This window comes from Eulemur rufifrons, chromosome 19 (genome assembly GCF_041146395.1).
Source record: "Eulemur rufifrons isolate Redbay chromosome 19, OSU_ERuf_1, whole genome shotgun sequence".
Taxonomy (NCBI): domain Eukaryota; kingdom Metazoa; phylum Chordata; class Mammalia; order Primates; family Lemuridae; genus Eulemur; species Eulemur rufifrons.
Genome location: NC_091001.1, coordinates 57,503,330 through 57,516,682, shown reverse-complemented (window position 1 = coordinate 57,516,682; position 13,353 = coordinate 57,503,330). Strand labels below are relative to the sequence as shown.

At 39.4% G+C, this 13,353-nt stretch overlaps 1 protein-coding gene across 3 annotated transcripts in view; it reads left to right on the top strand.

Annotated features, from left to right (window-relative positions):
- Window positions 1-13,353, top strand: part of TET3 (tet methylcytosine dioxygenase 3) — a 96,201-nt gene that overhangs the window by 64,574 nt on the left and 18,274 nt on the right. For all 3 annotated transcript variants that reach the window (XM_069494553.1, XM_069494552.1, XM_069494554.1), the window contains one exon: window positions 8,935-9,025. In XM_069494553.1, the coding sequence (XP_069350654.1) occupies window positions 8,935-9,025 (91 nt within the window). The remainder of the gene's footprint in view (window positions 1-8,934; window positions 9,026-13,353) is intronic.

The following is a 13,353-nucleotide window of genomic DNA, read 5'->3' as shown; positions in this document are numbered from 1 at the left end:
ACTTGGAGAAATAGACTGGAGACCACCCTGGAGCCTTGCGTGGGGAGTGTAAGCAGCTCACTGTCCCCCTTCGCCCCAGCTTCTCATGGGGATGGTTGGCTGGAGAGATGGGAAACCATATCCTAGGAGCCAGCTTTGTAGCTGAGGGCCAACAGCACCAAACAAAGGCCATTGTGCAGAGAAAAAATATTTGCTGAACCACCAAACAAAAATCCTGCCAACTGTGGGGCTTTATTTTAACTGGATGTCTTATCAGAGTGACCAGCTAACTCCCTTTTGAGGGAATGAACCAAAATCCTAGAGTGTCTGTCCCCATCAGGACAGAGCACAACCCAACTCTCAACACACAAACACACAAATTTAGAAATGTTGGCCCCAACAAACAGAGTGCTTTTGGAGATGAAATTTCCCAGTTGCAACTGTCCACAACCAGCCCTGATTCCTCCTATCCCCTCACACACTGCTGAACTTTTTAAACTAATAATTGAAACCTTTGCAACATCCAATTCTCTAGCTTAATTTCTAAGGGTAGAATTTAAGCAGTGTCCAGGTAAACAGGAGTAAGGAGATTCTCCTCTATTTTTGAGCAAGTGAGTCTAGACCAGTGGCTTTCGACTGGAGGGTATTTGGTCCCTTTCCTCCTGGGGGATATTTGGCAATGTCTGAGGACACTTTTGGCTGTCATAACAGGTGTGGTACTACTGGCATCTAGAGGCCAGAGATGCTGCTTAATCCTCCTACAACACATGCAACAGCCCCACAACAGAAGTATCCAGTCCTAAATGTCAGTTATGTCAAGTGGGAGAAACCAGAGATAAACTTCCCGCATCAAAAGAATGATTAACAAACAAACAAAAAATCCAACATGGTGCACATTAAATTCTATGGACGAAGTGGAGGGATTAATATAACATTTACTAGGAAAATTTACTCGAGAGAATACAAGAATTGTTTAAAAAACGATTTATACCTTCTGGGAAGTTGAAGAAAATGTTCACTGTGACATCAGAAGTGAAAGATGAGGTGCTGAAGTTATAAGGAAGTCACAAGAGTTCCCAGATTAAATTCCAGAAGAACTGTGCCATCACAAAGCACTTAAAAGTGCATTAGAAGCTGGAAAAAGCAGAATCAGAGTTACAGAAAAAGCAAATCAGTGAGGAAAGAGGGACAGGCTCAAAAGATCACTCTGAAGCAGGAAAAAAATGTAGAAATGACCATAATCAGAGTGGAGCATGGGCAGGGGTGGGGCGGAGAGGGACACAGGAGAGAGACAGTAGGGATCCTATACATGGATTTGTTCTGTTGGGAATATTCATTGGTGTTCCCACCAAAGAGCATGGAACTAACTGAACAAAGGTAACAAAGACAGAAAACTTTTCTGAAATGAAAAAAGAAATTATCGTGTCCCAGGAAAAATGAGTAAAATTTGACAAATAATGATCACCCCGGCAGTCTGTGTAGTTTAAAAAAAAAAAAAAAAAAACTTTCAAGGCTGGGCACGGTGGCTCACGCCTGTAATCCTAGCACTCTGGGAGGCCAAGACAGGTGGATCGTTTGAGCTCAGGAGTTCCAGACTGGCCTGAGCAAGAGCGAGACCCCGTCTCTACTAAAAATAGAAAGAAATTAGCTGGACAACTAAAAATATATAGAAAAGATTAGCCAGGCATGGTGGTGCATGCCTGTAGTTGGGAGGCTAAGACAGGAGGATCGCTTGAGCCCAGGAGTTTGAGGTTGCTGTGACCTAGGCTGATGCCATGGCATTCTAGCCCGGGTGAGACTCTGTCTCGAAAAAAAAGAAAAAAAAATTTTTTTTCAGATCTCTGAAGTCAGGGTATGGCTTATAATCAGTGGTGTCTTAAACTAGTTGGTGGCCAGGCAGCTGTTATGACACCTGTACACACATAAATTTTGTCATAGCTTTTCATATTTCATATTTTAAAAATATGCCTGTAGTACTAGCTTGGGGGGGAGCGTTCGTTGAGCCCAAGACTTCGAGGCTACAAAGAACTCTGTAATCAGACCACCGCACTCTAACCTGGGTAACAGAGCGAGACCCCGTGTTGGGGGTGGGGGGGAGTACAGTATGAGTCAGCACTGAGACAAAAAATTATTGTGTATGCAAAACATGGAGACTAAGCTTTTGGGCATGCATTTGACTTTAGCAAAGCCAAAGTTTGTGGTTGGTGAAGTGAACACATTCCATATACCATTGGCCCTTGAGCAACAGGAGTTTCAACTGTGTGGGTCCATTTACATGCAGATTTTTTTTGGTAAATATATTGGAACATTTTTTTGAGATTGGCAACAATTTAAGAAAACTCAAAGATGAATGACATAGCCTAAAAATATCAAAAATTAAGAAAAAGATGTATCGTGAATGCATAAACTATATGTAGATATTAGTCTATTCATGTGTTGATTGATTAGGTTATTGATCAGGCATCCCATCAACAGGATATTAGGAGTTAAGCTTTGGGGAAGTCAAAAGTGATATGCACATTTTCGACTGGCACTCCTAACCCCTGTGTTGTTCAAGGGTAATGGTATTCTTATAAAGCAACAACCCATCTACTGTGTTCAACTTATAGTTTTCTTTTTATGTATATATGATAAGTCTGTCTAAACAAGTCTGAAAGTTTTTTCAATAAGATGAAAAATGTAAGTGATATGTGTAGCATTGTCATGGTTTAAGTGACAGGATTTTTCTTTTAATGCTACCTAATAAAATCCTGCATAGTACAACAAATGAAACAGTCACCTCCAGTGGTGGTAAAGGAGAGTTTGTCTTTTTTCCCTCCCCTTCTTTCTCTTTTTAAAATATCTTTATGGACTCATGAACATTTTTATACTTAATTTGTTTTAGTTACAGTCATTCTTTTTGCTCAGATTGTCCCACATTTGGCTAGTGGGAAGCCCCTTTGGACTAGCTTCTTTGCTCTTTGGACAAACCCAACCCCTAATCATCCTTTGCTTTTTGTACAAGATGTCCAGGGCACCCATTGTACTTTTCCTGCCTTAGAACTTGAATTAATCATTTCACTCCAAGACCACCTGGTTCCTTTTAGTGGGTAATGGTATTTAGAAATCAAAATCAGATAGCTAGGGGTTCTTACAGCTACCAGAATGTCATTGCTTTTATGTTCTGTCAGTGAACAGAAGAACCCAAGTACACAGTGATACTTATAATTAAAATGTAACAATACAGGTTTTTACTACTTTGATTTTTGTACTTGTGTGTCCTTTCTCTTGGGCTTACTGTTTTAGTTCCTAGCTCAGGAACCTTTAAGTGCTATATATAATAACATTGAATACATAAAGCAAAAACTGTATGAAAATGAGACATTTACATAACAGGAAACTGGGAATGATTGTGTGTATATTTATGTATAACATATAAGAATATATATCATATATGTAAACATTTATATGAGAATAATTAAATTTGTACTTATATAGTAGTTTTATAACTAAGCATACTTTGTAAGTCAAATTTCTTCCCATTGAGTATCTTCTCCCCCATGTAGACATATACTCAGGGAAAGGGATGTATTATAATGAAAAGAAACAATGCTTTTAAGAAACTCTTTGGGCTGCCTTGTAAACTGCTTATAGTGGCTTTGGTTTTGTTTGGCGCTTAGAGCTGTGTCTGCTGTTTGTGTTTTAGTGGCCTTGCTTGAGAAACCCGACCAGCCAGTTTCCAGGTTGGCTTGGTTTTGATCTTCATATCTTCTTTCCCAGCTGCCAGGATGGGGTTGCTAAGACTCAGTTTGCATCTTCTTGAAAATCTCTTTTCTCTTCCCTTTCTCTGCCATGTACAGTTTTGAGTTTTTCTGATTTGGGACAGAAGGTGGTCACTGAGAGCTACATTATGTTCCAGTTCCATTGTAAGACCCTGCAGTCAATTTGTTACTTTAAATTTTCTCCAGACAATAGAAACTGGAACAGAGCCCAGAACTTCTGGCGTATTCTTATGTTCTATTTTCTGTGTGCCACGTGGTCTCCTAGTGTACCTATAAGGAGCCTTCAGACCCTACCTCCAACACCCACATTCTCATATTCTCTCCCTCCCCACTGCACTTGCCCCCCCTCGGCTTCCTCCTCGCCCCCATCTTCACACATATCCTTCTGTAATCGTCTCTTTCATGGTTCAAAATAATGTATATTTGGAGCAAGTAGTTTTTAACTCTTTGGTTGAAAATATTCATTAATTCATGAAATGTTTAAGCACTGGTACATCTCCTCTAATCCTCAACAATTCTATTATATATAAACATTATTTTAACTATGTTAAGGTTCATAAAGGTTGTGTAACTTGCCCACAGTCATGCAATGTGTTTGGCAGAGCCTGGACAATAGCTGCCTATAGAGTTCTTATTATGTGCCAAATATGACCTTAAGCTCTTTTTACGTATTTTACACAAAAAGGCGTTAGAATTAGAGAGGTTGCAAAGGTAACTAGGCGTAGTTGCCTGGGTCTCTGTCTGCAAGATCTGTGTTTGTTCTTCTGTGTCACATTAATAATTATTATGATACATGCCTTTATGTTGCTATTGTGTACAGTGTGCTGTAGGAGTCCAGAGGGAAAACGGGCCTGAGAATGTCCAATAGGGCTTCAAAGAAAAGGTGACATTAAATTAGGCCTTAAGAGATGAGTTTTTCCAAAGGGAGAAATACAGGAATGCACTGTTGTCAAAGAGAAAATGTGTTTAAAGACACGGGTACTGAGAGGTTAGGCGGCAGCAGCCTGTGGTGGCTGGAGCAGGATGCCGGGCAGGGAGGTGTGCAGAGGTGGCATGGTGGGGGCCTGTGGACTCCGCTCTGGAATTTGGATTCTGTCTTCTGTCTGGTGTGGAATCATCAATGGGAAGTGGTGTGAGTGGATTTCGGTTTGGGAAGTGTACTGGTGGCATTGGATAGGATGACTTAGGAAGGTGGAAACCAAGCGTCAGGAGACCACGGTAACAATTCAGGCAAGCTGACCCAGGACAGGAGGGAGGATGAGGAGTCTCCCTGAATGGAAGCTCTGAGTGGTAAACAGCTGTGATCAATGCCTCTGCTGGACTGCAAACACCATTGCTAGCCATTTTTTTTTTTTTTTTTTAAACCAGAACACAACTGAACTCAGTTTAAACTTGCTCTTATTCTGCTATTTTTATGTTGGTAATGATGTATATAGACACCTTTTTTGCGTGTGTATATACAAATGTGTATGGTTCTGTACACTAACTATAGCATATTATGCATGGGGGGTTTCCCCCACTTAAAATATTTTAGAGGTCATTTTCTGTCAGTAAACCTGGAGCTGCTTAATTCATTTTGGCAGCTGCTTAATAATATAGATGAATGTGCCATAATGTTTTTAACTGGTCTTTAGGTTATTTCTGATATTTTCTCATTACAGTGATGCAATGAGTATTCTTTATATATTATATATGTATGCAAATATAACCAAATTCCTAGAAATAAATTCTTTGAAAAATTTGAAATTCTGTGGAATTGCTAGTGAAGCAAATTATGCACTTGTAATTTTAATATGTTGCTAAATTGCTTTCTATACAGCCCTTTTTCCTGTCCCCTCACCAACACGATGAGTTATCAGACTTTTTGCTGGTAACTCCTCTTACAAGGGGAAAATGGCATATTACTGTAGCCTTATGTATGTTTGAGCCATTTGCATTTCTCTAAGAATGATTTATCCTTTTTTCATTTTTCTTTTGTGTTATTGACCTTATTTAGCTATAGTAACTCTTAATGTATTAATACCTTTTTTGACTCTTATGAGTTCCAGATGTCTCTCCCCAGTGTGGTGTTTGTCTTTCAGCTTGACTTTTGATAGTTACTACTGCAAAGTTTTCTTTAGTTAAATTTATCAGGGTTTTGTTTTTTGTTTTGTTGTTTTTAGAGACATGGTCTCACTGTGTCACCCAGGCTGGAGTGTAGTGGCTCAGTCATAGCTCACTGCAGCCTTGAAATCCTGTGCTCAGGCAATCCTCCCACCTCAGCCTCCTGAGTAGCTGAGACTACAGGTGTGTACCACTAGCCCTGCTAAGTTTTTTAAATTTTTTGTAGAGATAGGGTCTCACCATATTGCCCAGGCTGGTCTCAAACTCCTGGGCTCAAACAATCCTCTTGCCTTAGCCTTCCAAAGTGTTAGAAATATAGGCGTGAGCTGCCATATCTGGCCAGAGTTTTCTTTATTTTGGGGTGGAAGGCAGCTTCTGATTTCCATGTTATACTTAGAGAAGACCTTCCCTACTCCATGATTATTTTTAAAAACTCTTCCATTTTCTCCTTGTATAATTTAATTTGTATAATTTTTGTATAACTTGTATAATTTTTGTATTTAAATCTTTCAACCATTTGGAATGTATTTTGGGGGTAAAATATTAAGTATGGATCAAAGGTTTTTCCCTAGTTGTCTTAACACCATGCACTAAAGATTTAATTTTTCCCAGTGATGTGAAATGTCATCAGATATCTTCTTAACATGTGGGACTTGTCTACCCAGCTAGATCATATACTATTAATATTTAAAGGCAACAATCTGGTATTATCCTGTCTTGTATCCCCCATAAAGCTGAGCATAATGATTTGCATATAATAGGTATGAAATTAATTTTTTTACATATTAAAATTTGTGATTTCTATACATAAGAAAGTACCAAAACATGTACAAGTTGATGAAATTTTATTAAATGCACACCTTTGTAACCGTCACCTGGATCAAGAAATAGGCCATTTCCAGCTGCCCAGGAGTCCCCTGTAACCCCTTCCTAATCACATTCCTCTCCCATCTCCCAGAGGTAATGACTCTTGACTTTTGTATGTGTGTGACCAAGATTTTTAGGACAGGATCAACAAATTATGACTCGCTGCCTGGTTTTTTGTTTGTTTGATTTTTGTGTGTGTTTGTTTTTTACTTTTTTAATATTTTTTATTTTGAAGTAATTTTACATTTTTAGGAGAGTTGCAGAGTTGGTGTAGAGTTCCTGTATAGCCTTTATATACCTTCTCCTAATGTAAATGTCTTACATAATTGTGACATATTTAAAACTAAGAAATTAATGTTGGTAAAATGCTATTAATTACAGACTTTGGATTTCATCTGTTTTTCCAGTGATGATCCTCCTTTTGTTATAGCTGCCGTCCGCACCCCCTAGGCCTCAGACCGGTGCTGGTCTGTGGCCTGTTAGGGACGGGGCCACTGAGCTCTGCTCCACCATTGCTCACATCACCGCCTGAGCTCTGCCCCACCTCCCTCTTCCCGGTCATGGAAAAATTTTCTTCCGTGAAACTGGTCCCTGGTACTAAAAAGGTTGGGGACTGCTGGTTATAGCACCCAATGTAGGATTCTACATTACATTTAATTGTCATGTCTCCTAGCCATGAAACAAACTTACCAACTGTAGTACAGTAGATATACTACTGTGTGTGTATAGTTCTTTTTGCTTTTAGCCCGATAGTATCCAGCCAAAACATTATTTTCCAAAGTTACTATTACATACCCTTTGGGGTCTGATTTCTTTCACTTAGAAAAATTCATTTAAAATTCATCCATCTTATTACATGAATGGCTTGTTCCTTTTTAAAAAATTGATATGAACTTTACATAACAGTTCTTTTAAAGTGAACAATTCAGTAGCATTTAGTATATTCACAATGTTGTACAACCATCTCTCTAGTTCTAAAACATTTTCATCACTCTAAGTAAAACCCTGCTTACTCATAAGCAATTACTCCCCATTCCGTCCTCCCCCTCCCCTCTCCCCAGCCTCTGGCAACCACCAATCAGCTTTTTATTTATTTTCATTATTATTATTTTTTAACAATGGTCAGGTTTGGGGGTGGAGCCTGGTGATGTCAGTCTCCCACCATCGATGCTTTCTATTTTTATAGATTTACCTATTCTGGATATTACATATGAATGGAGACATAACATGACCTTTTTGTATCTGATGTCTTTCACTTAACAGTGTTTTCAAGGTTCATCCACATTGTAGCATGTATCAGTACTTATTTCCTTTTTTAAAAAAATTGTAGTTAAATATATATAACATAAAATTTGCCATTTAAATAATATTTACAGTTATGTGGCATTAATTACATTCACAATATTGTGCAATTGTTACCACTATTTCCAAAACTTTCATGACCCTAAACAGAAACTCTGTACCTGTTAAGCAATAACTCCGCATTTCCTACTCCTCCCAGCCCCTGATAACCTCTAATCTACTTTCTGTCTCTGTGAATTAATCTCTTCTAGATACTTCATAATCAGTGGAATCATACAGTATTTGTCCTTTTGTGTCTGACTTGTTTCACGTAGCATAATGTTTTCAAGGTTGATCCATGTATTAGCAAGTATCTGAACTTCATTCTTTTTAATGGCCAAATAATTTTCCATCATATGGAGAATACCACATTTTATTTATCCATTCATCTGTTGATGGACACTTGTGTTGTTTTCACCTTTTGTTTGTGGTGAATAAATGCTGCTATGAACACTGGCAAAGTATACATTTGAGTCTCTGTTTTCAGATCTTTTGGGGTTATTTACCTAGGAATGGAGCAGCTTGCTGACACCTGGTCTAGAGTATATGTCTAAAAATGGAATTGCTGGGTGCAACTGTTTAGCTTTACAGAGTAATGATAAGCTAAATTCCAAAGTGGTTAGGTCACAGTCTTGACAACACTTGGTTTTATCAGATTTTAAAATTTTTGCCAATTTGATCTGTGTATAATGGTGTTTCATTGTGATTTTTAATCTGTATTTCCTGATTCTTAATAAGGTTGAACACATTTTCACATGCTTATAAGCCATGGGGGTTTCCTATTTTGTGACTGCCTATTAATTTTTCTGTTGGTGGTTTGCCTTTCTAGATTAATGTTGACTAATTGATATCTCCAAATAATGTTTACTCTGTGTTTCTGCAGAACAAATAGTGGAGAAAGATGAAGGCCCATATTATACTCACCTGGGATCAGGCCCCACGGTAGCCTCTATACGGGAACTCATGGAGGAGCGGTAAGTGATGACAGATGTCCAAGGAGAAATGGGCATGTTGTTAATGGCATATGAATTTTTAAGCACCTCATTTTTCATTGCCTTGTACTAGACAGCACACAGAAAGGACACCCTGATATCCAGATCATGCAAGGTTGAATGTGGGATTCTCACTTCTGTTGCTTTTGGCTTTCTTTCAATCTATAGGTCCATCCAACATATGCCCCCACCTTCTTGAAATGTTTTTATTGAAGAAATGTGGTTCTATGGCTGTATCCTATAGAGTTAGTTTTCCACAGTCTGAATTTTGCTGATGGCTTTCCCTGGTATTGTGGTATTGTTTAACATACCCTCTGTATGGCCTATAAATTGGTTGTTAGATCTAAAGGCCTGATTGGAGTTAGGTTTTTTCTTTTTTCCAAAACTACTTCATAGGTGGTATTTTTGTACCTCCACTACGAGAAGCCTGTCTAGGTGGTCTGAATCCTTTTGATATGATCCTAGAGTCTTTCATAGCTTTCTTGATTTCTCATATGACCACATATTCTGGGCTCACGATGTGCGTTTATCCAAGAAGTCCTAATTCCTTTTATTGGAGGAGAAAGTGTTTGGAAAACAGACTCTGAGTAGGGTTACTCATTACTGTAATGGGTTCATTGTTTTTAGGCCATTTCAGTAGAACTATGTTGAGTCTGTGGACTTTTTATTTTTGTGATTGTTTAGTGATTAAATAGATCATGTGCTTATATTGACACTCAAAGTTCAAATTTAAGACTATAGGGTTTTTATGTAATAGTTCTGTTTTTCTTAAGCAGTTCATACAGATGGAGACTTTAAAACCAGGCTGGGCATGATGCCTCATGCCTATAATCTCAGCACTTTGGAAGGCTGAGGCAGGAGGATTGCTTGAGGCCAGGAGTTTAAGACCAACCTGAGCAACATAGGGAGATGCCATCTCTATAAAAATTAAAAAAAAAAAAGAAAAAAGAAAAATTAGCCAGGCATGGTGGCATGTGCCTGTAGGGAGTCCCAGCTCTTCAGGAGACTGAGGCAGGAGGATTCACTTGAGCCCCAAGAGTTTGAGGTTGCAGTGAGCTATGATGACACCACTGTACTCTAGCCTGGGCAACAGAGTGAGATCCTGTCCACAAAAAAAAAAAACAAAAACAAAAAGCCCCCCAAAACTATGTACACACCCACAGCACATAGTAAAATACTCTGAGTTCTAGTGTATGAAGAGGTTAATAGCTCCGTGGCTGAGAACATGGACTCTGGAGCTAAAGTAAGGTCCAATCTTGGCCTTGCCACTTACTGCTGAGTCCTTTGGTAAATTGCTCTACTCCACTGTGACTCAGTTTTCTTATCAGCAAAATTGAGATTATGGTAAAAGTACAACATATGCTGTAGGAGTGTTGTGAGGATAAGCTGAATTGATGTATGGAAAATGCAAAATGCTTGTTATAAGTACTACAGAAAGAGTGGACAGTCATTGTCTATCTCATATACATATGCACTGATTGTCTTTTTTATAGCAAGCATTAGTATTTTAATAATATAAGCCTAAGATTGTGTAGACAATAAGCATACGTTTCCCCATATGTATACATGCAGATATGTGGGGAGCAGAGTGGCTTATAAAAATCCCACAAATTTGGGAACCAGATTTTGTCTGACCAGGGGAGCTAAACCAAACCAGTTGTCAGTGTAGCAGGGAACATGATTTTTAAATGAATGGCTGTACCAGCTCCTCTGAATGAGTAAAAGGTGAGATGTATGGAGGACAGTGATCTGTAATAATCACTCATAATTTCTTATCCCATGTGGAAACATTTATATTCAGGGTAGCCCCTCAGAAAAGTATTTGGTCAAAGACCCAATCAGTAAACTCAAGCCTGATTTAAAGGGTACTTCTGAGTCCATGAGAGTGAAACACATTTAAAACTGTGTGCATATTGTCTATGTTTGCCTGCATGTGTCCACATCATGTGTGTTTTGGTTCCCAGGTTGGGCCGGGCAGCATTTTGGGCAGTGATTTTTATAAGCAAAATCGTTTGCTACAGGGAGTCAAATGTACAAGTTTGATCTGGGGCAGGTTTTTTGATTTGGGGGGTTTTAGGGGGCAACAATTTTATAAGATTTTTTTCCAGACAACTCTCTTAACTCTTAGTTATAGAAGAGTACATTTTGAAATAAGGATTAAGAGGTAGTTATAAAGTTAAGATTTGTCTTTTTCCCCCCCTCATTGCTTTAAAAAATAACAGCCAACTGTAAACTGATCCAAGGGAGGAATTCCTCTCAAGACCAGGAATACTTGTGTTTTTCCTTAGCAACTGGTTTATTTTTATCTTAAGGACCTTGTAAATCATGAAACAGATTGCATTTCCATCTTTATGTTGGCTGCTAGTAAACTTAGAGCCAGATTTGTGTACCACCATTAGGAGGAAGGTAATTTCTCATCTTTGATCCATGGAGCCTATTCAGGTTCACTCCTGAGTTTTTTTTGACATGACGCTAACAGGCCTGTAATAGCTTTTTTGATTTCTGATATGACAGATGTTCCAGGCTATCTCTCAAAAACACACACAAGACCCCTCTGATTGCATTTTGTGTTCCAACATATCTTCTCTCCCCCACCCCCATTTACTTTGATTTTACGACCTGTTATTTTTATCTTATAGACATCTTTTTAAAATCCTTTCTGGAACAAGGAGGGGCATGATGATCAGTGAAAATCCCCTGGTGGGGGGTATAGTTTGTGAATGATCCAGGCTGTCTCTTTCCCTCAACCTCTCCTCTCAGCCCTTTCTCTGCAGGACCACTCTGTTTTCAGGAGTTGGCCAAAGGCAGGGGGGGAAATAAATTGAAATTAAGGAGACATCGGTGCTTTTAGCTTCTCTGGTTAAGATTTGGAGAAAGGAGAGGGAGGTTGAAAGCAAATCATAAAATATCCCAGTTTAGGATTCATACCTCCTGGGTACCCAGACACTAATTGTCATAGATAATTGGAGTCAGTTGTCAAAACCTGTACCTGAGAATGGTGCACCACACAGAGCCTCACATGTTCTATCTGGGAAGGGGATTCTCTGCAGCCTAGGAGTGCAGTAAATGCTTGTTCTAGAGACGAGGAAGCAACATTGTGCTACCAATGAGCTTTGCGCAAGCTGGTCTCATTACTATGTGACAGAGATGACCCTGAAGAAGGAGCACAGCTTTATAGCAGGGGTTGCCAAAGTTCAACAGGCCTCAGAATGTCCTGAGAGCTTGTGGAAGAACACGTGGCTTGGGCCCCACCCTAGCTTCTCACATGGCAGGTCTGTGTTGGGACCCAAGAGTCTTTGTTCCCTTCCTGCCAAATCACCAGGCGGTGGTGATGCTGCTGGCCCTGGCACCACCCTTGGAAAACCACTGGCTAAGATTATCAGTTACCTTTTAGAATAAGGTTTTAGCCTTTTGACTTAGTTTACAGTCTAGAAGTTAGCCTCTATCCTAGAAGGAGCCAGGAATGGTGGCACATACTTGTAGTCCCAGCTGTTTGGGAGTCTGAGGTAAGAAGATCACTTGAGCCCAGGAGTTCGAGTCTAGTCTGGGCAACATAGCAAGACCCTGTCTCTAAAAAGATATATATATATTATACACACACACACACACACACACACACTATTAGAGCCTCTTCATGATAGGCCAGAAAGTAAGACATTTAAGAAGAAAAAGCTAATGGGAGAGTTGGTTGGTTATCTTTAAACAGAGAGTCAGGTTTTTTTGTTTGTTTGTTTGTTTGTTTTTTACATCTAGCTGATCGGACTGTGTTTTGCTCTTTTATTTGCTCTCTTATGTGGAGTTCACTGCAGGATGCATTTCTCACAAGGGCAAGATGGTGGGGAAGGACCTGGTTGGAAAGCCAGTGTCCGTGTCCTCAGCTCACCCTCCTGCAAGGAACATGAGAGTCCTTCTGTCTCAGAGTGGTGTGGTCACCTTGGGCTGTTCTTCCCGACAGGGATCCCCGGGACACACCAAGGGCCCAGGCCCTGCACTTGTGGGTGGCTTCCTAATAAGTGCTTGTTGAAATGAAAGTTGTCCAGGAACTAAACAAAAGCAGCACTACCTGACCTCTTCCTCTTTATCCAGACGGTGCTGTAGAAACTCCACAGAGTCCTGTCTCCAAATACTTTCTATTAGGGACTGACAGAGTCTTAGAATTTTCATGTTGTAATTACTAGAAACACTTCTCATCACTTTGCCAAGATCTTGAGTGAAATAAAGAACCTGGAACTCCAAGAAACTTAGCATTTTTTAAAAATCTTGGTTCTTTTTGTCAATTACAGAAATGAAACAAAAAGGATTTTTTTTTA